The sequence below is a fragment of the Melopsittacus undulatus genome, chromosome 3 (assembly GCF_012275295.1).
Source record: "Melopsittacus undulatus isolate bMelUnd1 chromosome 3, bMelUnd1.mat.Z, whole genome shotgun sequence".
NCBI lineage: Eukaryota > Metazoa > Chordata > Aves > Psittaciformes > Psittaculidae > Melopsittacus > Melopsittacus undulatus.
The window spans coordinates 90,126,069-90,150,831 of NC_047529.1; the positions used below are offsets into that span (position 1 = coordinate 90,126,069).

The 24,763-nt window shown below is 36.9% G+C and overlaps 1 protein-coding gene across 2 annotated transcripts in view; it reads left to right on the forward strand.

Annotated features, from left to right (window-relative positions):
• MAP3K21 (mitogen-activated protein kinase kinase kinase 21) overlaps window positions 1–24,763 on the forward strand; it is a 43,493-nt gene that overhangs the window by 11,656 nt on the left and 7,074 nt on the right. Inside the window, exons 2-8 of one of the 2 annotated variants that reach the window (XM_031046257.2) lie at window positions 6,717–6,897; window positions 11,845–11,993; window positions 12,740–12,915; window positions 18,182–18,422; window positions 20,327–20,449; window positions 23,056–23,172; window positions 23,734–23,884. In XM_031046257.2, the coding sequence (XP_030902117.2) occupies window positions 6,717–6,897; window positions 11,845–11,993; window positions 12,740–12,915; window positions 18,182–18,422; window positions 20,327–20,449; window positions 23,056–23,172; window positions 23,734–23,884 (1,138 nt within the window). The remainder of the gene's footprint in view (window positions 1–6,716; window positions 6,898–11,844; window positions 11,994–12,739; window positions 12,916–18,181; window positions 18,423–20,326; window positions 20,450–23,055; window positions 23,173–23,733; window positions 23,885–24,763) is intronic. The other variant, XM_005146039.4, reaches the window with a different exon arrangement.

The following is a 24,763-nucleotide window of genomic DNA, read 5'->3' on the forward strand; positions in this document are numbered from 1 at the left end:
TTTCCTGCAGACAGTCAGGTGACTCCCTGCCATTTTCATGCTTTGGTGGTTTTCTTGTGCCACATAATCCCACTGCGGGATGTGTTTTTCATATGATGTTAGTGTGTATTTGTCAATTCATGCTGTCAAGGACTTTTTGTGTCCTGTCTTGTCTTGTTTTGGCTTTCCAATTGGGAACACTTTGTTCAGGATTTTTTTTTTTATTAATATATGTTGGCTTATGTGAGGTAGGATACAGTTTTGGGGTTTTTTTAAGCTAGATGATGTTGAAACTTAAACAGCAGAGGTTTAGATTGGATATAAGGAATAAATTCTTTACTGTTAGGGTGGTGAGGTGCTGAAATGGGTTGCCCAGGGAAGCTGTGAATGCTCTGTCCCTGGCAGTGTTCAAGGCCAGGTTGGATGAAGCCGTGGGTGCTATGGTTTAGTGTGAGGTGTCCCTGCCCATGGCAGGGGGATTGGAACTGGATGATCTTAAGGTCCTTTCCAACCCTAACTATTCTATTATTCTATGTTAGACAGATACATATAAGAACAAACTGTTGCTTTCAATTTAATATAAAAATTATGAAATGGTTATATACCCGCTGTAAAGGGATGTAGATGACAGAGGAGTATCCCTGAAATAAGAGTAAGGCCTCCTGCATACATAATGAGTGTTTAAAGGATGAAATTCCCTTGCTGATGATGAGCTCTAAGCTTAATCTAGCAAGATAATCACCATTTGACAGGTAACTGGCTACAGAGATAGCATCTGTTATCCTGATAACCCATAGGAGTAAAGAAGGGTATTTCAAAAGCATGTGCTGTAGAGGCAAATGTATCTTATTTTGTATGTGTTAAAGATTTTCTGATCAGTTAATATTTTCACTAGGTTAGTTAATTTGTGGTTTAAAAGCTGGGCATGGCTTCTATAAGCCGTGTTGAAATTTTAGTTTCTAATTACAGTCAGAATCAAACAACAACTAAGAATAGTGGATGTGGGTCTCTTGATATTGACAAGGTATTGTATGCCCTTAACTGAATATGCAACACTTAGGGTATTTTTTGCCTGTTAGTTCCCAGGTAAAGATACAAGGTTGCCCTGCTAGTTTTGTTGTGTGTTGATTTAGTGAATTAACAGGAACCAGATTCACTTGCAAACAATTCGAGAGGTAACTTAGTGGGTGTGGGGGGGACATGAGACACAGGACAGTAGCAGCATTGTCTGGAAAAATCTTTCTTTGCAAGCAGTTATGTAGTATAACATCTTTCTTTCTGGTATTTTTTAAGAACAGTTTTATCAGTGATGGTAAATGTAGTGGACACGTAGTCAGTCTTACCTATAATCGTTGTAAGTTAAGTAGCTATACTGTTAAAGAGCTTATATTTGCAAAACCTGTGATAGCTATTTAGCAAACTGTAGATCCGGTAGCAAGAAGCAGTTAGTGGCAAATAACTGACTTGAGAAAATAAGGTTAATATAAAATTGCTTAACATTTTATTTTTATGAGTAACAAAATAGAGAATATAAAGAGGATATAGCAGAAGGCATAAAGGTAAAGATGATAGGAAGGATGGAAAGGCCTTGAGTATTTCAGGATGATTTTTTTTTTTCAAGTTTCAGCATTAAAATGTAGTTTAAATTCGGTACACCTGAACTGTTCAAAAGGTGTTCAATACTTTGATGTGGCTTCTCCCAGAATATGTTGTTTACTCAATTTATTTAAATGGCTTATAGCAGAAAATGGTCACCTGAAAGTGCTGAATTGCACAATGAAAAATAAATAAAACTGATTTAAACTGCATAAAGTCTGGATTTTAAGAGATTTTTCAAATTAAATGTATTAAATGGGACTTAAGAGATAAGGTCGGAGAAATATAATCTACATGTATTTAATAACAAAAAGGAAATTAAGACTGTAGGAAATAACCTGCATTGAAAGAGTAGCATTGAAGAGCTTAGTGCTTAGGAGGAGGTTTCCTGGGTGTGCTGCCAACTGAAAGGTCCCTCAGGCTTGCTGTAAATACTGTTTCTTAAGCTACGTGAATTTTAAGAATTAAAAAGGAGAGAAGCTGAGGCAAGAATGTGAGCCTTTAATTTAAAATTATGCTTTAAACAAAACGCTTGCTATTGAAATGAATACTTTCAGTTTCTCTCTAGACTTTCAGCTTAGTTCTGAAGGTAGCACTGGGGGTGGAGATCTTGTCTTGTCTGAATTTGGAAGAGCAGGCATATACCCCAGGAATCTTGATTTGTTGAGATGTGCTCTTTTCTATTATTTCTTGACTGGTTACAGCCTATCTGTCCGTATGCAGGCTTTCACTTCAGTTTTAATTTCCCCAATAAAATTTCAGTTAAAGCTTATAAGACAATAGAGCAGAGAAGGCACCTCTTTTCCAAATCTGGCCAGACCCGGGCTGCCACTTCGTGTATCTGACCTGAGCTGCTGCAGTTTGTCCCTTACCCTTTGCTCCCTGTAGCTCAAAGCATGTTACTGCCAAAGAGGGGAGTTTGGAGATGGAGTGATGGGAAAGGAATGGCAAAGGAATAGGTTGGGAGACTGTAAGCGTTTGGGTGGGATTTTACTAAGACTTGTTCCTCATTTTTATGTCTAAATTCTGTGCCTTTTCTGACTGGTAACAGCTTGTTTGGACCAGTAGAGTTTAGGCAGAGATATTGCTGTCTCTCTTTAAATAAGAGGAACATGGATTTGGGAAATACCAACTGGCTCAGCAGGTCCAGTTCCACTGCAGTCTTGGGCAACTGTATAATAGATTTTATTTTTTAAGTGTGCACAACATCTTGTTTGCATACTATTACACCATAAAATACTTGCAGTATGCCATAAGGTTAGTAGAAAAAGAAGCCAGCTGTAACTCCCCACCCTGGGAGCACCCCACACTTAGAGACATGAGCATGTCTCTAAGATGGATCAGGCAGGGTACCTGGGAGAGTATTTTGGCAGTAAGAGCACCGGTAGTGTAAATCTGCATCCTGTTTCTAGATATGGCTAACTTCTGTTCTCACAACTTCTCACAGGCTTTGTTTAGCCTAGCAAAAAGAACAAGTTCTTCTGATTTTATGTAAATAAAAGACATTACAGGATCCTAACTATTCTGTTTTCTGTGTCTGCTTCAGTATAATTTCCTGTTGTTGAACATGTGCAGTTCTAGTCATCCAGTATTCATATAAGGTCTTCTGCTTTGTATGGTTCTACTGATACGTCCCTGTTTCTGCTAAAAAAAATTCTTTTTTAAATTGCATAAGCTACTTGCGCAACAATGTGTATCTGCTGGTTTTCCTTCTGTTATCTGTATTGTTAAAGAGCAGTATCTTTGTTACAGATGCTTTTAGGATCTTCATGTACTCTTGCTGCACTGTCAAAAGTGTCCTGAATTTTTCAAACATGCATAGGGTCATATCTACTGATTCCAGTACCACTTTACTGCATAGCATTTGTATGTTTTAATTTTTTTCTGACTTTAGGATTTTTTGCTTTTATCTTTAACTTGTTGATTTTTGTTTCATGGAGTTATTGGAAAATAACATGCAGAGAAGGCTACGTGGAGATCTCATAGCAGCCTTCCAGTATCTGAAGGGGGCCTACAGGGATGCTGGGGAGGGACTCTTCATTAGGGACTGTAGTGATAGGATAAGGGGTAACGGGTTGAAACTTAAACAGCGGAGGTTTAGAGTGGATCTAAGGAAGAAATTCTTTACTGTTAGGGTGGTGAGGTACTGGAATGGGTTGCCCAGGGAGGTTGTGAATGCTCCATCCCTGGCAGTGTTCAAGGCCAGGTTGGATGAAGCCTTGGGTGATATGGTTTAGTGTGAGGTGTCCCTGCCCATGGCAGGGGGTTGGAACTAGATGATCTTAAGGTCCTTTCCAACCCTGAGTATTCTATGATTCTATGGTTCATTCCCCAGCTGAACATGGCTCTGGGCATGCACTGTCTCCTATATTCAAGGAGTGCTTGGTAAATGGATCCCTAACTTCTGCTTCTGTGATGCTGATAAATTTACTCTCCCCTTGATTGTATTGCAGAAAGGTAGAGTCACAAAGGGGGAGGTGTGCTAAACTCGGAATTGAGTTGAGAATGGTGTTATCAATAGGAATCATATGTGGCCTTAAAATATGTAGTCAGATATTTGTTTCTGGCTGTAGTACGTGCAATATTTGGATAATAGTCCAAGGTGAAGTTTTACATTAATTTGATGTAAAGTAGTCTGCACATCCAACTTAGTCTGCTTCTCTTAGATCTTGAGTAATTCAGAAACTGTGATAGTCCTTGATTTGGTAATGTCAAAATAAAGGAGGTAGACATAGGATTTTCCTATAATTCTGCATTTCTAATCTCAGGTTTTTTGGTAGGTATGAATTTAACTTCAAATAGGCTTTTGACTTTTAAATATTTTGGGCTGTATTTGCTGGCAGTAAAACACCTTGTATGAACTTTTTCAGGAAAATTAAAAAGTCTGAAAAACTTTAAATAAAACAAAAAGTGCTAAACTGGCTCTTGCCTAACTTAACATTGCAGGTATATTGGAGCCTGAAAAGGCAATTTAAAGTATTTGGAAAAGAAACAAGTGGGGGCTGAGTGAACAGAGGAAGCATGAGATTGTGAAATGACTTGCAGGTTAGCAGCCAGCAAGGGCCAGGCTGCTGTGGAAGTGGCAGAAGGATGCTATAGTAAAGGTTGCTAGGCTACTGTGAGGGAAGCACTTCTGGAGCCCTGCTCAGCTATGCTGAGCATTTTTACTACCCAGCTGCTAAGTAATCTGTGTATAGTATTGCTGTTTTCCTGGCTACCAGCCGGAAAGGGAAGTTTGGACTGCTAAGAAACATTGCCCCTTTGTAGGATGAAACTTGATCATATGCCAGTTGTTACCTTTTGCAAGACTGACTGTTTTTGGTTTCGGTCACATTGACTGGCAAGGAATGTCAGGAATTCTGTCTAACATGTTTGAAATGGAATAGCAAACAATAGGTCTTTGATTCAGTATAAAAGTATAAAAACTCTTTCGTTAATTTAACTTGTTCTGGTAGTGCTGTCTGGTGAACTCTTGGTCTCTCTATCATCTTGGCTTTCATTTCTGCTACTTTGTTAAGGAGCTTACTGAAAATGGAAAGTGAGTTCTTTTCATCTGGATTTGTGTAATTTTTGGAATATTTGTAAGAGTGTAATTAATCTGTACCAGTAAAAATGCAATTTTTTGCAATTGCGTATGCAAGGTCATCAGTTTTTCCCCAGTGAGGGAGGGTAATTCTGCATCTGCTTTTTTATTGATGACTTGCCTGTACTGTGTTTTGCAGTACATGTAGTTGGAAAAGACATGCATTTATGATTCTTCTTATTTGTTACTTAACCTTTGATCTCTGTTCCAGGAGATCATTTTAGTTATCAAGCTAACAGTTACTAGCATAGACATGATGGAGGAACTGCATATTAAATTAAAATTATGGTGTATTGTTACTGATGTTTGTTTGCATCTGTTGTCTCTCTCCTTGTCGGATCTAACACAATAACCCAGTTCTCTTTTCTTGTAATACACCTTCACAAAATAGTGTTAAAACTCTGCCAATACTGTTATAAACAAGTCAGATGCTGAGTGCATACTGTAGGTTGCAGCAGCAAAAAAAGAGTAATTTACTCTTTAACATCCATGAAGGTACAGTGGATGTCATGTAACATGGATTTTATCCAAGTCCAGTATCCTGTTGCCAGTGGGGACTCCCAACGCAAGCTAACTCCACTGGTATATAGTCTCCCAACTTGTATTAATTCATGATCCAGGGATTTCTTGAACTTAAATCCATTTTTAAATATTTTTTTTAATATAGATGGTCTTTACAGAGTTGTCTTCTGTGAATTTGTATAGGTGCTATTTAAATCTATTAAAAATAATAGTATTCACATACTATGCCAAGAATTCCAAAGTTCACTTACCTGTGTGTTGTGTGAACAACTGCCACGTGTTTGATTCTTATCTGCTAATTTTATTCAATGATGTCCGTTTCTTGTGTTGGGAAACCATAAGCAATTGCTACCTACAGCTTTTTTTGTTCCATAGGTAGTGTTATAGATTCTGTTCTCAGATGTTTCTTTTCCTGGTAGAAGACTCCTTGTCTATTAACCATTCCTTTTAGCTGTGGATATACTGTTCTGAGCACCCTGGTTGTGTCCTTCTCCATGCCTCTTTTAGTTGTTACACACTTTTTGAGATGAGTGGGAGCCAGGATTTGGTGTGGTATGAAGGATAGATTTTATGAACTGATACCGTGCATCCTGCTTGGTTTCCAGGTCTCTTTTAAGAATTCTTAACATTTGTTCTTGGTTTACTATTGCTATTTTTATTACTTCAGAATCTCATTCAAAAGTTAATACCTTTTTCACATCCTGCTATTGTCTGTGGTATGTTAGTGTTTTGAGCTTTCTTGAACTTATGTGCTTTACATCTCTTTACAGTGAATTTCTTGTGTTAGTTTAATACCTACTCACACAGTTGCGTGAAGAACTTATGAAACTGTAGGTGTTACTCACTTTCATAGCTTAGAAAAGCTTAGAATTATCAAAAACGTCTTTCATGTTTGTAAAAAAACACAATGGTATTTTTGCAACATTTAAAGCATGCAATTATCTGTGCAGTACAAGTTGTTTGTGAAATTAATAGCAGGACTGGATATTTTTATTTGATTCCCATTGCATTAATTTACAAACTCAATCTTTTGCAGTTTTGTTGCTAGAGAAGATGGAACATGATGATATTTGTAATAAAACTCTGAAGATTACAGACTTTGGTCTGGCTAGAGAGTGGCACAGAACAACCAAAATGAGTGCAGCAGGGACTTATGCATGGATGGCTCCAGAAGTTATCAAGTCTTCCATGTTTTCTAAAGGAAGTGATATTTGGAGGTAAGGAGTTTGTCTGCTGAAGACTATGCTCAGTAGAACTGGGTTGATGTTTTTGAATGATGTGGGTTTTTATGTGTGTGTAGCTTCCTAGGTTATTGTCTCAACATACAGCAAGCATAGCTGTTCTAAGAAACATACTAATTTCTCAGCATTTACTTCATTTGACCTATCTTTAGGCATTCATAATTTACAAACTGGGGGAGGGAGAGGGAAAATAGATTTTTTTTTTCTTTTGTTTAAAAAAAACAAGATCTCATTAAGATTTAAAATATCTATCAAGATACCTAAGTATTTTATTGGATTCTTAATAAAAGCAGCTATATGCTTTTAATACATTAATATATGATTCATCTTGTATTGGTATGTTTGCTTTATATCAGATGTCTGAAAAGTCTCATAGTGCAGAAAGAAATGGGACCAGCCCGTTATTACCTTCTATGTCTGATAAATAAAAATGAGTTGCAAAACAGAACTTTGCCAAATGCTAAATTAGTGCTGGTTTTAGGAATCTAGAGTGTGATCATGTGTAAAAAGTGAACATTGTGTCTGAGCTTTTACATTTATAGAGGTTTCACTTCCAGAAGCTGGAGTGAGGAGAGTGCATTTAGCGCAAAATTGTTTTAACTTGCTATCTAATTTTAAACTTGGGTAACTCCCTATATTAAATCTGTGAATTTCTCATTAGACATTATTGTGGATCACATAACTAATATGGCTCTCAATACCGGTGCTACTTTTGAGTGTAGTGTGGGATACATGTATTGTAAAAGGTAATTTAAACTTTAGGTTTAATTTAGTTCTGTTCTGTGAGAGGGGAAGAAGCAGTGATTGCACAATAGGCTCTAAAGCTGCTGTGCCTCGCCCAGAAAAGTCTACATTTCCTTTCTTTCTGAAATGTTTTCCCTCTGAAGGATCCAGGAGAGCTATTTGGGGAAGGAGGGGGAGTACTTGAATCTGTTTTCTCATGCTTTCTTATTCATTTTCTGTGTTGTATGGTTCTTAAATAGGGTCCTATTTTGCTTAGATGCCTGATCTTCTACAGCATAAAGTAACACATTTGGTATTCTCAGGATGATTCTGTATCTGCACTACTGTTTTGTGACACCCATTTGTCTTGTGTATGGAACCAATTTTCAGCATTTTGTTTACATCAGTTTGAGTTGATGCCCAGTTGAGAAACATCTTTGGCTTCATTCTCTTTTCCCATTCTTTCTTTTTTCTTTAATTTTCATATTTTATTTTTTTTCTTTTGCGGGGTGGAGGTTGGGTGTAGGCGTTTCCCTAATCAGCTGTATTCCATGCTTAATTACAGGTCCTGTCCAGTCTTGTTGCTGTGATTTTAGGTATCTGAGGGGGTATGCTTTGGTGCAATTATTTTATATTCTGCTGCAACATTAGTTTACATTTTTGGAACCTACAGTATTTCTCTTCTTCGCCTTCTCTCCTGCACGCCTCTCTTGTAAAAATGTAAGTATTTAGCTTAATGATGGACATCTAACAGGAGAGGTTTTTAAGTAGAAAGGCTGTGTTGTACAGTATAGTTTAGACATTCTTGGCTTCTAAAGATTTTCTGCTTACTGCACCTTGATCTGTTCTGTTGCTTATCTTTACTCTTTCTTCAAAAAAAAATGTAAATAAAGAATCACTCCTGTTTGTAGGAGAGATTTTTGTTTCAAAAAGCATTCAGGTTACAAATTTTATGTATGGGGGTCTCTAAGATAAGAGCACAATATTTTTCAGGTAATTTCTGAACTTCAGTTATGCATGCTGAGTGCTGAGTCTCCAAAAGAAATCTGCAGACGTCTTACTGGAGGGAGGCTTTTGAGGCTGCTGAAGTACATTCACACTTGCCAATAGTTTTCCAGAATCAGCCAGTGCTTGGAAATGTTGTGGGTGTATTGTCATGCAGAGCCTTCTAGGCTGTATGTTCTTAGGTGTCTCCTAGATAGCAGATCTGGTGTTTTTCAGGCCCTGCATGTATATTCTTTTGCTTCCCAAACCAGAGTTACAACTACTGCATTTATTATTCTTTGGCATGTGCTTTCAAATTCCCAAACAAAAATTCCACTCTTTCAGTCCTACCCTTCCATCGATTATCATACGTTTCTTAGTGGTACATCAGTCTTGGTTTTGTGTATGGAGCCTAAATGTGCAAATATGCCCATGGATTTCCAAGTGCTGATGGTGTGCTTTCAGCAGTGGTCATTAGAGTAGCATGTGCCTCCATTGTACAAGCTCTTGGCGGAGCAAGGAAGCACTTGCTGCACAGCAGAATTAGCAGCTACTTTTGCCTGGCACATTCATATAAATTTGAAGTGATTCATGTGGCAATGATTAGTAACCTTTGCTTTAGAAGATAGATTGTAAAATAAAATGAACTTTGAGAACTTTAATTACCTTCATTTTTTATCAGCTTTTAAAATACGTAAAACCAGTAACTTATTGCTGGAATGAGATATGGTAAGGCTTATGTTACATTTGATGGCAGGAGAATAATTTTTAATAATGAAAATACTTAATATACTTTGAAAGATGTGTCATTTTAAGCTTTGTGGTTTAAAAAATCATAAATTAAGGCATATTATGCCTGTATTTTTTGCCTTTTGCTAAAGATGGAAAAGGGCGTGGCTTTTACTTTTTAAAAAAGCTATTTCTTAGAAGCTCTGGCTGTGTATGTAGGACAACTGTGTGTGGGCTGGTGAAATTTAATAAGTACTTTAGTAGTTGTTGTCCTAGGTAATGATAGATTAGTACCTCCCAAAAAACTCCAACGTGGCAGGACTAGAATGTCTAGGGTTCCTACCCTCAGTTTCCCCCCCCAGCACCTGGCTCTTCATATTTGGTACCAAGACTGCTTTCATTAAAAGGGGTGCTTTCAGGCTGTCAGTGTAGTGGTCTGTTTAAAATTTTACAACCATCTTCTTTGCACTCTTGAGAACTACTTAGGGTTAAAGGTTTGAATTGTAAATATAACTAAAGCTAATAGTGTCACAGCTTCTATAAAAGGTGATTTCTTTTTAGTTAAACTTACTGTCCTGCTTCAGAATTCACTTTAAAATGTGTATAGAATAGTCGGAACAAGGGAATTCCTTGCATTAAGAACAGTCTATGGTTGCTGGGAGAGCATGGCATTGTTTTTACGCTTTCTTCAAGCTTACAGATGTGATGTAGTTCAGAAGAATTTCCTCCATTATACATAAAATTTGTATGTACCTCAGGAAGTGTTATGCTCATGGCTAAATACCAGTAATTTAAAACAAAATTGGAATTCATTCTTTTGTCTTTCTTTGAGTATACAACCTAGTGCAGAGATCAGACTGAAAAAAACTGGGGGAAAATTACTAAGAAGTCTAAGACTTCCTTTTAGTTGTTCTATTTTTGGGGGGATAGACTGTAATCCTCAGCTGTTGTTTAACTGTTACCATTACAAATTCATCAGTTTTCTAAGACTTTATGATAGGCAAAACTTTGTAGATAAACAGAATGAAGATAAAACCGCTGATATTTATGCTGATAGTGCATAGTTTGTTGTTTTATTTATTAAAGTGATGTTGCAAGGTCTTGTGCAATCCTGAATGACTTTTTCTCATTAAGGAGAACACAATAGAAAAACTTAACTAGTGTGTGTTCTTCTCACTGTCACATCTGCTGTAGTGGAGGTGGTATTTCTAGTACTAAGGGCCATGTAGCCCTTACCCTTCCCAGTGCTGTATGCATTTCTCCCCATGTAGGAGTGTTCAGTCCAGTCCTGCAAAACTTTTATGTAGTTTCTTTATATACCTGGAGGAAAAAGGGCAAGAGCAACACTTTGTATTCCCTTTGCCAGCTCACTTTACTGTTCAAAAGCAGCAATAGGTTGTCCTTCATATCCTTGTTCTACAGGCAGCGTTTCCCTATCAGGAAGAGAAGGCTGGACAGGAGGGAGGAAACAACCAAACCCAGTTGTAAAGTCCACTTTAGGATTATGTTCTAAAAGGAGTAGTTCCTGCTTCCACAAAAACTACTGTGAAAACTGTGATTTAAACAATTGTATCATTTTAGTGGTGGTGGAATAGGAGCTCTACAGCAACAGCAGTATGAGCATGCTGTCTCAGTCCTCTTGTAGGGGCTTGGGTCATTTGAACAGGCCAGGCATTGAGCATACAAACAGAAAGAAGGTAAAAGCAACACCTAACTCTTCTGGAGAGGAGAGCGTAGCATAAATCTTTATGATTAATGTTGCTGTAATAGGAGTTCCTACAATCCTTAATTTCTGTACCTGATGCTGAGAAGAGTTCTCTTCATGCCACCACCTTTCACTGGAGACAATGTTGTTTTGTTTGGATTGCCTTTTTCGTACTATGGAGGAATTAATTTTGTGTGAATAATCATATCTCTATCTTGTTGCATCTTCTGTGGGAAGTGAAAAGTTAACAGCCCTTTATATATAACACACACAGAATTAGAAATGCAAATTTCCGAAGAAAGTGGGGGCTTTTCTGGTGTTTCCTATTACTATTTAAAAAAAAAAGGGGGGGGGGGGCAAAAAACTTTAGGTAAATTGTCGTGAAATGTTTGGAAAGGGGAATGGTCTGAATGCTCTGCTGAGGTTTTCTTTTTTTGCTTTGTTTTGTTGATTTTTGGTGGGGAGAAGGTTGCTTGTTTTCCTGTCATTCAGACTTCTGTTTGAGATACGTAAATGGTACTGGCATTTCTATAGAAGTGACTTCAGGCTACATTTTGAATAGGAGCACAAGCCAGTCTTACAGTCACATCCAATTTGGTTAATCGCTAATTAGTGGAAAGGAGCAAGATGTCTAAAGTAGAGGTGTCTCTTAAAGGTATTCACCTTTGATACAGGAAATCCTCATGAATTTCAGTACATGGTTGGACAGATACATGTTTGTTCCTGAGTAAATGGTGTGTCAATACTCAGAAAATAACTGTTAAAAACATTACCTTTTGTAGTTATGGAGTGTTGCTGTGGGAACTGCTTACAGGAGAAGTTCCTTACCGTGGCATCGATGGCCTTGCTGTGGCTTACGGAGTTGCTGTCAATAAACTTACTTTACCCATTCCATCCACCTGCCCTGAACCATTTGCAAAACTAATGAAAGGTACCTGTGTTGTTTCTTCCAATCTATTTAAATAGTTGTGTTTTGGGGGTGTATATCTTTGCCTGTAATAGTCATGGGGTTTTAAAATAAACACCCCCTTTGGTAATGCGCTGTGTACAAAGTGTTTTGGTTTTCTTTACACAGCAATCTGGTGTTGGAGACAGTTGAATGTGTTTCTGAGGAAGTCATACAGTATTACTGTGTACTGCTGAAGTTCTTCAGTAGTCACAAAGTATGTGTTTTTTTTGCTCTGGTTTTCCTTTTACACTCAAATTGCATTCATTTTGATAAGCTACAGGATATACTACAGATCAATACAAGATCAAGATTAAAATCCCAAGGAGAACAACTGCAAATGCCATTTTTTCCCGTTATTTTTTCCTGAGTAACAAAAATGTTGTGGAAATACTTTAAAGAGAACAAACTTTGTATGCTAATGGGTGTTTCCTTGTGTTTAATGAATTTCTTTACCTTTTATATGTGTCCCTTCTGTGCAGTACTGTTAGCTTTGCTATTTCTGATCCTAAAGATAGAGATTAAAAAAATTGACTATTAATACAAAAACAGTCCTGTGAATACAGGTAGGTAGGTATCTCTTCTGTAAACAGAAAATGGAACTAGGGGAGCCTTACAAGTAAAGGGAACACATTAGAACTGTAAGAACAATAGCAAGTAACTTGAAATTTATGTGAGTTTTCAAAGTTATATGTACTATTAAAAACTGATGGGATTTTGATAAATTCTAGAATGCTGGGAGCAGGACCCTCATATCCGACCATCGTTTGCCTTAATTCTTGAACAGCTTACTGCCATTGAAGGGGCAGTTATGACTGAAATGCCTCAAGAGTCTTTCCATTCCATGCAAGATGATTGGAAATTGGAAATTCAGCAGATATTCAATGAATTGAGGACCAAAGAAAAAGTAAGTTTATTTTTCTAATTACATGGCAGGGAAAGAAAAGTATGTGTGTATGTGCATTTAAGTGATACAGCAGTTTTGAACTTTGGAATTGTGGCTTCCCAACAGAATGCAAGAAACCTGTTTTAGGAATGGAGATACACTTGAAAGGATAAACTATTTGGAAGAGAGGATTTACTCTCTCGTTAAAACATTATTTGTCCCTGCCCATGGCAGGGGGGTTGGAGCTAGATGATCTTAAGGTCCTTTCCAACCCTAACTATTCTATGATTCTATGATTATTAAGTTGTGTACTTTAGTTGGATATACTATTAAATTCCATTCATGCATTGCTGGACAGTATTTAAAGATAACTGTCTTGCAGCAAATTCACTTTAGAAAAAAACATTTGAATACTGTTTTTCTCAAATTCCAGACAATTTTATTTTTCTCCTCCTTCTTTAACAAAAAGAATAAACAGTACCGTCTGCTGACACTATAGCTAGAGGTATTTCAGTTGAAGTGAAATGTTGAGAGAAAATGTAATGTTACTGTAGTAAGTGAGGGTTGTCATCTGAATGGCTCATTCAAGAAGTACAGGCAGTTGAAAAAGAAACATAACCACACCAGTCTCCCAAAACAAAACAGGTTGTAGATCTGTAAATGTGATACATAGGCTCTTTTTAAAGTGTCTTTTTTTTCTTGGATATTTGAATACATCAGCCAACAAACCAGTTTATTTAACCTTTAGCTAATCTTTATAACCCCTGCAGATTTTCAGCAGTTGAACAGTTGTTGAACAGTTTCAGTTCTCGAACATTTTCCTCAGCTGGAGGGTTGAAAAGCTTTTCATCTTGTTTTTACTGTATCATGTGACTTCTTTTCCAAAAATGGAACAGTGCTTTTTATCTCTGTCCTGAACAGATTGATAATACTGATCTATTTTGGTGTTTCACTTTTGGAAATACTCTTGCCAGATATTAAGAAGATTGTTGAGGTCAACCTTCTTCTCATGAATCGACAAATTCAGTTTCTCTCCTGTATGATGCAGATCCCTGTCACTGGTCTTCTTTCCATGATATATCTTTCCATGATGATACATCATATAATATGATCATGCTAAATGAGTGCTTACTTAATTCTCTTTACCCTCTCTTTTATTTACTTCAACTACTTTTTAATTACCCTGAAGTTTATATTTTGCTTTAGCTAACTTGATAAAGACATCAGTTAGAGTAGGCCATATGTCCTCTTGAGTCTGTTTTAGAAATGTTTCTAGTAGAAACAGATTCCTTCTTTGCAGGTCTTCCTTGCAGTACAGTTATTACCCAGTATATATTTGTTGCCATATTTCATGAAGTGGTAATAGATGAGGAAGAAGAGAATTGAGATGCAGTGACTTCTGAAGAAATCTTTATAAAAGATATAGTTACTTTGATAAGAGCAAATAATAAACTCATCTTGCGAGTCACTGTTACTAGCCTTTGTCCCTCACTTTTCATCAAGTGTCACAAATGGCTAATGGTGAACTATTGATTGGTGATGGATATGATATTACAGATCTACTGGAATATCAGCTTATGTGGTATCAGAATTTATAGATGACCACTAAGACTGCGGTATCATCCATAATAATCTTGCATACTTCCTATCTCCTTTTTTTGTCCACCCTCTGCTTTTCCCTCTCCTATTTAAGTTCATGTAACTGGGCAGTGTCGGTGTAGTCTTTGCCCTGCCTGCAGTGTACATAAAGGTTGCTGGAGCTGGGCTATGTGCCTCTGTAGCTGTCAGAACTTTTCCTTTCCCAGATGGGTTATAGTCCCTGAACAGAGGGTAGAGACTTGTCAGCCACTGCATTTACTTGCTGCAGCCTGCCATAGAGCATAACTCTCTTTTCTGCTCCTCCAGCAACTGCTCAAACAATTATTTCCCCTTTTTTTCTCTGGGAGCATGTAGAATCATAGAATAGTTAGGGTTGGAAAGGACCTTAAGATCATCTAATACCAACCCCCCTGCCATGGGCAGGGACACCTCACTCTAAACCATGTCACCCAAGGCTCTGTCCAACCTCGCCTTGAACACTGCCAGGGACGGAGCATTCACTACCTCCCTGGGCAACCCATTCCAGTGCCTCACCACCCTCACAGTAAAGAATTTCTTCCTTATATCCAATCTAAACTTCCCCTGTTTAAGTTTTAACCTGTTACCCCTTGTCCTATCACTACAGTCTCTGATGAAGAGTCCCTCCCCCATATCCTTATAAGCCCCCTTCAGATACTGGAAGGCTGCTATGAGGTCTCCATGCAGCCTTCTCTTCTCCAGGCTGAACAGCCCCAACTTTCTCAGCCTGTCTTCATATGGGAGGTGCTCCAGTCCCCTGATCATCCTCGTGGTCCTCCTCTGGACTTGTTCTAACAGTTCCATGTTCTTTTTATGTTGAGGACACCAGAACTGCGCACAGTACTCCAAGTGAGGTCTCACAAGAGCAGAGTAGAGGGGCAGGATCACCTCCTTCGACCTGCTGGCCATGCTAAATTGTAACTGGCATTCTCATTCAGGTGGTTTTTGGGGTGTTTTTGTTCGGTTGGTTTTTTCCCCTGAAAGCGTTAGTCCAGTATGCAGTTTCTTGTTGAAGAAAAATATGACTAAATCAAGTTGAGGATTAAATGAGTTGGTACAAAGCTCTGGGAGAGGAGTCAGATTTTTGGTGTAAAAGTGAGTTAAGCTTAATTAGAGAGGGGAAAAGCTAAAATGAAATTTACTTCTTATATGCCAAAGTAAATGCATCTCCAAAGGCATCTGCCCTAATTAGGTAAACTTGTTTGAGAATGAAAGCATGTAATTTCAACTTAGACAAGGTTTTTATATGTGCAGGCTTATTTAATTTGGCACATTGTTAATTTTACTGTCAGGTACTGGAGAGAAAGTAATGCCTATGAAGTATATATATAATAATAGTAAGCCAAAAAAAATGTTGCATGGAGTCTCATACCTCTAAAGGAGGAACTTCTGTAGCTGGAGGAATTTCCTCAAGGGCTTGCTGTAAATGAGGGATGGTGACACCCACTCCAGGAGATCACAATCTTCTTTTGTCAAACATTCTTGAGCAACTCAAATACAGAATTCTTTCCTAGTTTCTTTACAATGGGTGTTTTAATTGTAGAGTGGTGTAGAAACATTGCATAACTAATTGCACTAAGTCTGGTTTTAATTAGTTTATTTGGAGTAAATACTTAATCTCTCAGTAAGGAAGCACTACTACTTTTAGTAGACTGCCACCTTTTCAATATAGGCCCTCAAGTTTGGCCTAGTTACTGAGCTTTGTCCTGGGTTTGAGGACAGTGAGGCAGGGATGATCAGCAGTGTCTCCTAATACATCTTTATTACTGCAGTAATGCAACAATAAACATATTTTCTATTTAAACTCTACCTTTATTCTAAAACTGAATTAATGACTCTTCTGCTTTCAACCCTTGTGTTAGGTTGTCCAGTTTGAATGGATGGGAGAAGGAGGAGGAAAGTGAAAACTCGCAGCAATCTCCAAATTAAGTGATTAAATACCTTAAAAAAAACCCAAACAAGCCAACCCAAAGACACAAAAAAAATAACCAAAAAACCCCCAAACCTTACCTAATGGTGTGTAAACAAGTTCCTTTGAATTTCCATGAGGCAGAATTGCCTTTTGCAAAACTATGTATGTTAAGCAGGATAGATTTTTTAAAAAAATAAAATTAAAAAAAACCCAAATATTGTGTTGAAAAAAGCTCACAATTAGCTAACCGTGTGAAACTTGTCAGTTGTTTCTATTGTATTTGAAAACAGTAAGCAATATGTGTATGCCATATCTGTAAAGAAACAAGTATCTTTGTGAAATACTTTTCACTGAACCAGTTTGCCTCTGTGCTAACCTGTCTTGACATCTGTAGTCTTTTTGGCAAGAACAGAGCTGTTTTTTCCCCTCATTAGAAAACATCTAAGTACTATAATTCAGGAACTAATTTATTCAAAATACAGTGGGAGTTAAAAAGAGCCAAAAATTTATGGTTTTGCTTTCACTGTATGTGATAAGAAATTGTACTGACATACAATATTGCTGATACTCATGAGCAGTCTGCTCTGAAAAATTCCTCAAACTAAATCCCAAGCAAGAAAAAAAAAAAACACCTGACCACCACCAGAATTGTGAGGTTGTACAGTGACAAAATGATTTAATTTTAAATAGGAATAAGGTTCTCCCATGCAGGACTTCTAGCATAGCTTAATTTCATATGCTCATTTTCTGTTTGAATTGAATTTCGGTTTCTCTCCATGTAGCATTTACATAATCGTATGTAAAAATGAAAGATATATGTAATGAGAAACTTGAAGTAGCAGTCCCATCATAGCTTCTCCTTTGACTGTAGTCTCTTGTTAGCAGCACTGCCTATAACAACTGCTTTGTTACTATGAAGGGAGGTCTACTTAAATTTCAGATGTATTTTAACAGATCTTGAAGCTGAAGATTATTTTAAGGTGGTAGGTTTAAAACAATTTAGCTTTGGAGATTCATTTACCCTGTAAAATTAACTAGCTTCCTTACTGAAGTTTCTTCTTCTCCAAAACGAAAATAATAAAGGGAGAAAACCAGCTATATTCTATGGGGTTGATGGTTGGAGAGTCTGTGGTATATTTCAGTGGTTAGTAATTGTTTGATCTGATACAGATACCTGATAGATTTTAATTAAGAAACAGCTGTTTTCTGTCTAATGACTTGGTTTATCCTATTACAGTAGGATAATACAGTTGGTGTAATGCTGATTGCTTTTCTAGATAGAAAAGTGCCACTTAATATATGGCTGAAAAACAAGAAAGGTTAGAAAATTTAAGATAAAGGTATTCATTTGTGTATTTGTCAGATCATTTGCTTTATGTTACTGCATAGGAGCTACATAAGAGCACCTCTCATGCTATGGAATAGTCTCTGATATGAGGTACTTGGAGCACATTATCTGCTAGACTGTAAGCTGATAATCTTTGTTTGGATGTGTTGTCTCCATTGCCAGTGCTTAACTGCCCTAAGTAAAGTGACTGAAGTTAAATGGTTGAAAGGAAATCTGTATAGTGCTTGGTGTGTCTGGTTACAGAATCTTGGCTTATGCAGAGCAGAAGGTTGTCAGAAGGTTACATGTGCATATGTATATAGTGCATTATGAAAATAAATTGGGAAATAAAACCTACTATGCGCTTCACATCTCCTTTAATACAACCTTCGCATTATTATTTAGTTTCACTGTGTGAATTTTATCTTCAGGAACTTCGATCACGAGAAGAGGAATTGACAAGAGCAGCTCTTCAGCAGAAATCCCAAGAAGAATTACTTAAACGCCGTGAGCAGCAGTTAGCAGAACGAGAGATTGATGTACTGGAGCGTGAGCTCAATATCATGATATTCCAGTTAAACCAAGAGAAGCCTAATGTTAAGAAGAGGAAGGGCAAATTTAAAAGAAGCAGGCTAAAACTTAAAGATGGACACAGAATTAGTTTGCCTTCAGGTTTGCTTTTTTTTTTTAAGTTCACAATACATGTTACGATGAAATATGCACACTTTCCATAGTTAATGTTAACCATGGTTAATATTTTCAGCATTTGCTACTATTTTAATTCACTGCCAGGTCCTTCTACCCCAGCAGTGCAAAAAGGTATTGTAGGAATTGTATACACACCTCCCTACCTCCCCAAAACAACTTATACATAACATGTCTATGTCAAGTAGGCCTCATGTAGCTGGAAGAATTGTTGACCTGATTCAGCTACAGGTCCATTGCATCTGGAGGGAAAGGTTACTAGCATGGGAGCCACATGCTTTAAGACTGGTTCAGAGTTCGGATTTTTACTATTCTTTTTGTGCAGCTAGAAAACTACCTTTATATCACATTCCAGAACTTTCTAACATGATTAAATGTTAGTGCTGCTTGCCCTAAACTTTGAAGTACTTAGCAGAACAGCAGCACTTTGTGAAAGCTTGAGATACAGTTGTAGTAGGTCCAAATTGCATGCTTATTGCAGTCACAAATACAATCACAGAATCTCAAGGGTTGGAAGGGACCTTGAAAGATCATCTAGTCCAACCCCCCTGCAAGAGCAGGGTAACCTAGATACAGTGGTTACAATCTTGGGTGCCTTGTTAAAAAAAACACCTTTAATTGCAACAGAAGATATTATTTTAGAATACCAATATGATATAATTTAAATGTTAGAGCATTTAATTCCACCCACGAACACATTAACATGTTCCCTTTGCAAAGGAGGTGTGTTTGCAAAGTTGGGAGTTTTTTAGTGTTCCTTTTTAATGCTGCCAGGAGATGGCGCTATGGAAACTCGGAGTTGTGCTAGCGGTTGGAAAGCCTTCAGTAGTGGTACCAGCATCCTGTTGTTGATGGGCCTCCTTTCAGTGGCTTCCAGGGGAAAACTTCTCAGTTTATTACTAATGCAGTAAGAACTTAATTCCGCGCTAACACAGACCTGACCAAATCATGGCTGTCTGGTAGGTGGAAACAGACAAAGAGATATATAGAGTAGTAATGTTTCAGCACTAGTGAAATAAGCTTATTTTTCCTTACTTTAAAAATAGTTAAAAAGAGTAAATAAAATAGAAATCGCATTACAGCCTTCCAGCCAAGCATGTTAGGTTGGCTTATGCTGGACCACAAACTTAAACTAGATGCTTAGTCCTTTGTTTCCAGTTCTACTCCTGTTTAACTTGAAAATATGATTAAATAGTTTTATTCAAAATAATATAGCACTTTGTTGTCAAGAAACATCAGGATGAATTTGTCCTTGAGGAAATTCTGTTGTAAGAATACTGTACAATCTAATAGCACTTGTGATGGGGATTAAAGAGGGGCATATCATATTTTATTTCATAAAATTTTTCCGACTTGCCAATATTTGTTGTTGTTTTTTTTTTTTACTACATTGCTATAAAAAACTGTAATTGTGTATTTTGCCCTGTTTTTTTGATATGTTCCTAGATGTGACTTGTTAACAGTACTTTTTACCTTGTATATGAATTGCATATTAAAGAAAGGCAAATCTGATTCCCGTGAATATTGATTCATTTGAGATGAAATACTGAGAGTTTTCTTTCCCTTTGTGACAACCAACAAGATTGAATTAACAGTTTATCTCATTTTGGTTCCAGTTGGACCTACCTGCTTTTGTTGATATTAGTGCAAATCTATCATACAGTGTCTGTGAAGGTTTGAAACTGTTCGAATCAAGTTCTAAATTATTGCATTAAAAGTTAGTTTGTCAGTGCTTTTGATACAAACACCTCTTAGGCTATCAAGTTTAATTCATTATATAGCTTTAATTGTTATAAGTAATACAGCAGCATAATCTTCTGAAGAGTTGTTTATTTAGAACATTAAAACTGATTTGGCTTACTCTTTTGCAGATTTCCAGCACAAAATAACAGTGCAGGCATCCCCCAATCTGGATAAGAGGAGGAGTTTAAACAGTAACAACTCCAGTCCATCAAGTAGCCCCACAATAATACCTCGTCTTCGAGCTATACAATGTAAGTTTCCACCATTCTGTTTGTTAATTTGGTCAATAGAGACTGTTTGTTCTATATGCTCACTGAAACACTGGTAGCAGTGTCTGACTCCAGACAGATTTCTGTCTCATTTCTAGGTCTCTTAGCTTGTTCTGACATTTGCAACTTGTTCTTTGGTGGGAGGGATATTCTTGCTAAAATGCTAACTAATTTTCAGTAATTCAGAAGCCTTGTGGATGCATTAAATAATGTTTATAACTTCAGGAGCTGATTTGTGAACTGACTGAGATATAACAATGAAGAATCAAAGTTTATAATGACAAAAGGCAAAGCATCATGTTAAAAATCTGTGCAAAATTGAAATGAAGTTTTTATTAGATACTGGCATTGATAAAGAAAATCAAGAAAGATTCAGGAAGTAAAGAAGTTGTGTGAGATGGAAAGGCCAAAGAATCAGCAAGCAACCCAGCTTGCTTATGTCAAAAGAGAAGCAAATTTTAAGGAAATACAAAACTGTAAGAAAATAAAGAAGAAAGCTTGCATTAGTGGGTTTTTTTGTTTGTTTGCTTTTTTTTAAAGAAGGAAACAATACGATTGTGAGTCAGCTTGCAGGTCTATATTATCCTACGTATACTGATGATAGAAGGCAAGATGTGTTCATGTTCATGTAGTGGAGGTATCATGAATATGGAAGAGAACTTTTTATTCTGTTACAGTTAAGCCTGCATTTATATTTGGGAATTACTTACGTAGAGATAGAAAACTGTTCCTACAGGATTCGGTGCATGCATTTGTACTGTCTGATTTCTTGTGCAAAGTAGATTGTCTAATTACCAATAATCAGAGTGGAATGCCTTAAGCTTCTTTCTTTAAATAAAATCTGTGGATCTTGTTTCAGCTGATTTACTTATGGATGGTGACAGTCTTCTCCTGTAAGGGTAGTCACCTCTGAAGGAAATTACTTCAGATTCTGGCTTTATCAGATATAAATAAGAAGGAGGGGAAATAAAAATGGATTTTTCTGCATACTGTTCTGTAGCTAAAGATTTTTTTTTATTTTTATTTTTTAACTATTTTTTTAACTAATGTGAAACTTTGTTCAAAGTTTGGATGGGAACCAGATCTCTTGTCTTTGCAATATCCCTGTCCTTTCCTTTTCAATGTCTAAAGGAAAAGGAGAAGTGATATCTTTTCTGGCAGAAACTTTATGATTTGTTTGAACTGTAACTGATACAGTTGCCTGGGCAAAGACCATTGCTACCCGTATGTTATGGATCAAGGAGAGAGGCAGACAAACTCTATTTTACTTTTCTTAATGAAAATGTAAGATGAAAGGAATTTTTTTTTTTCCAAAAAAATTAGCTAACACAGCATCTGTGTTGATAATGATTTCCCTACCTCAAACTGCATGGTTTTTTTTTGTTGATTGCTTTTTTACTGCAGAAAGGTAAGAAAGGTTTTGCTTAATAAGATGTCATCATAACATGTAAACAAGACTGTCTTATCTTTGATACTCCTTGCTTTGTATGGAAATGCTTGGAAATGAAGCAAGTGTCAGGTATTGGCAGGATTCTGAAAACTTGAGGGTTGTTTTTTTAAATGCCTTATGTAAACTATAGCAGTGCCAGTCCTTGCGTGTGTGCTGAGTGCCATTGGGGATTTTTTGGTTTGTTTGTTTTGTTGGGGTTTTTTTTTTGTTGTTTGTTTTATTTCACCAGGCATTTGTATTTGTAGGGCTAGAACATTGAGGACAACATAAAGACTCTCCTTTAAAAGTACTACTCTTCTGTTTCTGAGTTTGGATCCCTAGACTTTACCTAAAAGCTTATCAGATTGCTCAGAGTATCAGGCTGAAACAATTTAGCTTCCACACCCATTTGCACCTGTGCAAAATAAATTCTCTTTCCCACAATAACATTTTATCTTGATTTAACTTCAAAGTGTCCTTGTTTCAAGAAAACTTGCTGAAATACAGGTGAGTGGAGCAGGCATATCTAACAGTTGGTTGAGTGATTGCTTCACTTTGTCATGAGCAAGTCGAGCTTCCAAATCTGAAAGTTTTTAAGGTTACAATAAAAATCTAGTTAATTGTGAATTTTGTTGTTAAAACAAATCGAGCTGATTTTGAAAGGTGTTTTAAAGGGAGGACACTCAGTAAGATATGTATGCCTAGTCCTGGAATGTGGCTGAAAAAGTAAATATAAAGAAGGCAAGTAAGAGTGCTGCCACAGGAGGGGAAGCTGTGCTGCCTAGAAGATGTATGGTTAGGCATGAGGAGAGCACTTTGCAGCACAGGAGCAGCAGAGCCACCTCATTTATCATGCTGTTATAACTGGTTAACTTACTTTATTTTTTTATTATTAGGTCTCACTATCATAGCCATAAGCATGCTACATAGATAGCAAGTTACTTTTCCAGTTAGTCGTATGTGAAAATCTGCTTGCCTGAGTCTGGTCCTAGAAGTAGTATCCTCTAAACCCCACAGTAAAAACCTGCTATCAAAAGATGCTTAGTGCCTTTAGAGACCTGGGCCCTGTGACCCAAAGATAAAAATATAAGGGAAACAATTCCATTTCTGAAATCAGCTTTACTAAGATCTCTACTACATTCTCTTAATTTTTCCTCAGTGATTCCCAAAACAGATACACACACAACTAATGGCCGAAGAAACAGTGTATATGTGTACCAGCAAGATGTAGATATCACAAGTGAATGTGAACTTCCCATTGGGGTTATGAAAAAAGGCAAGATTTCATTATGTTTCAAAGGTGCTGGTTCTGTTTAACAGTGAAGACAGTGACAGACTAAGCATTTAATAAAGGTTAGACACTATAAAAGTATAATTTCTTTTGGTGTAGTGAGAAAGAAAATGTTAATCATCGTCACAATTGGAATATTTTGTTTATTTTTAATACCAGTAGTTTCACAACATGTATTTTCTTCATTGGAATTTAAGTGCTCAGTCTAACTCACTTGTCTGAATTATCTAAATAAAGGTTCTCAGTTAGATGAAGCATGGAAAATATGATTGTTTCATTGCTTATCTTTAGTTTGGGTCTCTGGTCAGCTCATAGATTATTTTTCTTTCTTGCTCATCTTTTAGTATCTGCAGTTTGTGTGGTGGTTCTGGTCTGGTGGTTCTGGTAAAACAAAAAATATCTCAAATTTTGTCTATTAATGTTACAGTGTCAAAATTGTTTTGCAATGGAGAAAATACTCTGTACTGTCAAAATAGTTTGGTTTTAGAGATGCTATTTATATGTGGGTTTTGGTTTTTTTTGTCTGTTTTTAAATCCAATCTGTAGTAACTTCAGATGAAAGCAACAGAACTTGGGGAAGGAGCACAACTTATCACCAAGAAGAATTTGAAGATGTGAAGAGAAGTTTTAAAAAGAGAGGTTGTACATGGGGACCAAGTTCAGTTCAAAGCAAGGATCGTGCAGATTGTAAGGACAAGTATGTCTACTACATTTTGTTTTTTTGGTGACCTTCTTGGTAACTGAATCACTAACAAGTAGTGAGTGAGAGATGTTCTGCAGTCTCTAGTTACAGATAAAATTCAGTCCTACCTTTTAACTGATTTAGGAATTTACATTAATAATAAACAGCATCCCCACATAGACTTGAAGATAAAACATTTACTTATATTAAAGTTTTAGAGTCTCTTATTGTTGCTATTTATCTCTGGTTTTTGAGACTTGGAGCACACTGGGATGCTGAACTACTAATGCATATCAGACATTTATGGCCTGTCTTTCTTGCTCTTCCTCACATTGACTTGAAGAAGTACAAGCAGGGCCCCCAGTGGACACTTCCAATACAGTTAAAGAAGACTGGCTTCGCATACATGATGCAGAAATCTTTCTAGCAACATAATTTACATTGACAGACATGGGTTGAAATGGTTCTGAAAATCAGAACACCTTCACTTTCAGATTATTTTTTTCTGATTGCTCAGAAGTGGAGATTAACAGTTCTATCTGAAGCAAGTGATCCTTTTTCCTTGTCTCTTTTAATAGTATAATTGTTTATAGCACTCTGATTTTTTGTTGGTAGAGACATCCACCTGTAGCAGCAGTTGGTTCCAGGCCATCTACTGAAACTGGCATTATGATATTTTTTGTTTGTTTTACAATCGCTGTGTTTAATAAATTTCCAATATTGAGGTTATTTCTTTGACTTGGTGAAACTTTTGTCCAGGTCTTCACCAGCTTTTGTTCTTAGGTAGTCAAGGCCTATTTTTCATTGGCTTGAAATCTTTGTCTTGCAATGAACACGAGAGAAAAGGCATGTCTCAATTGATAATCATATGACTCTCTGCTATATAATTCTTTT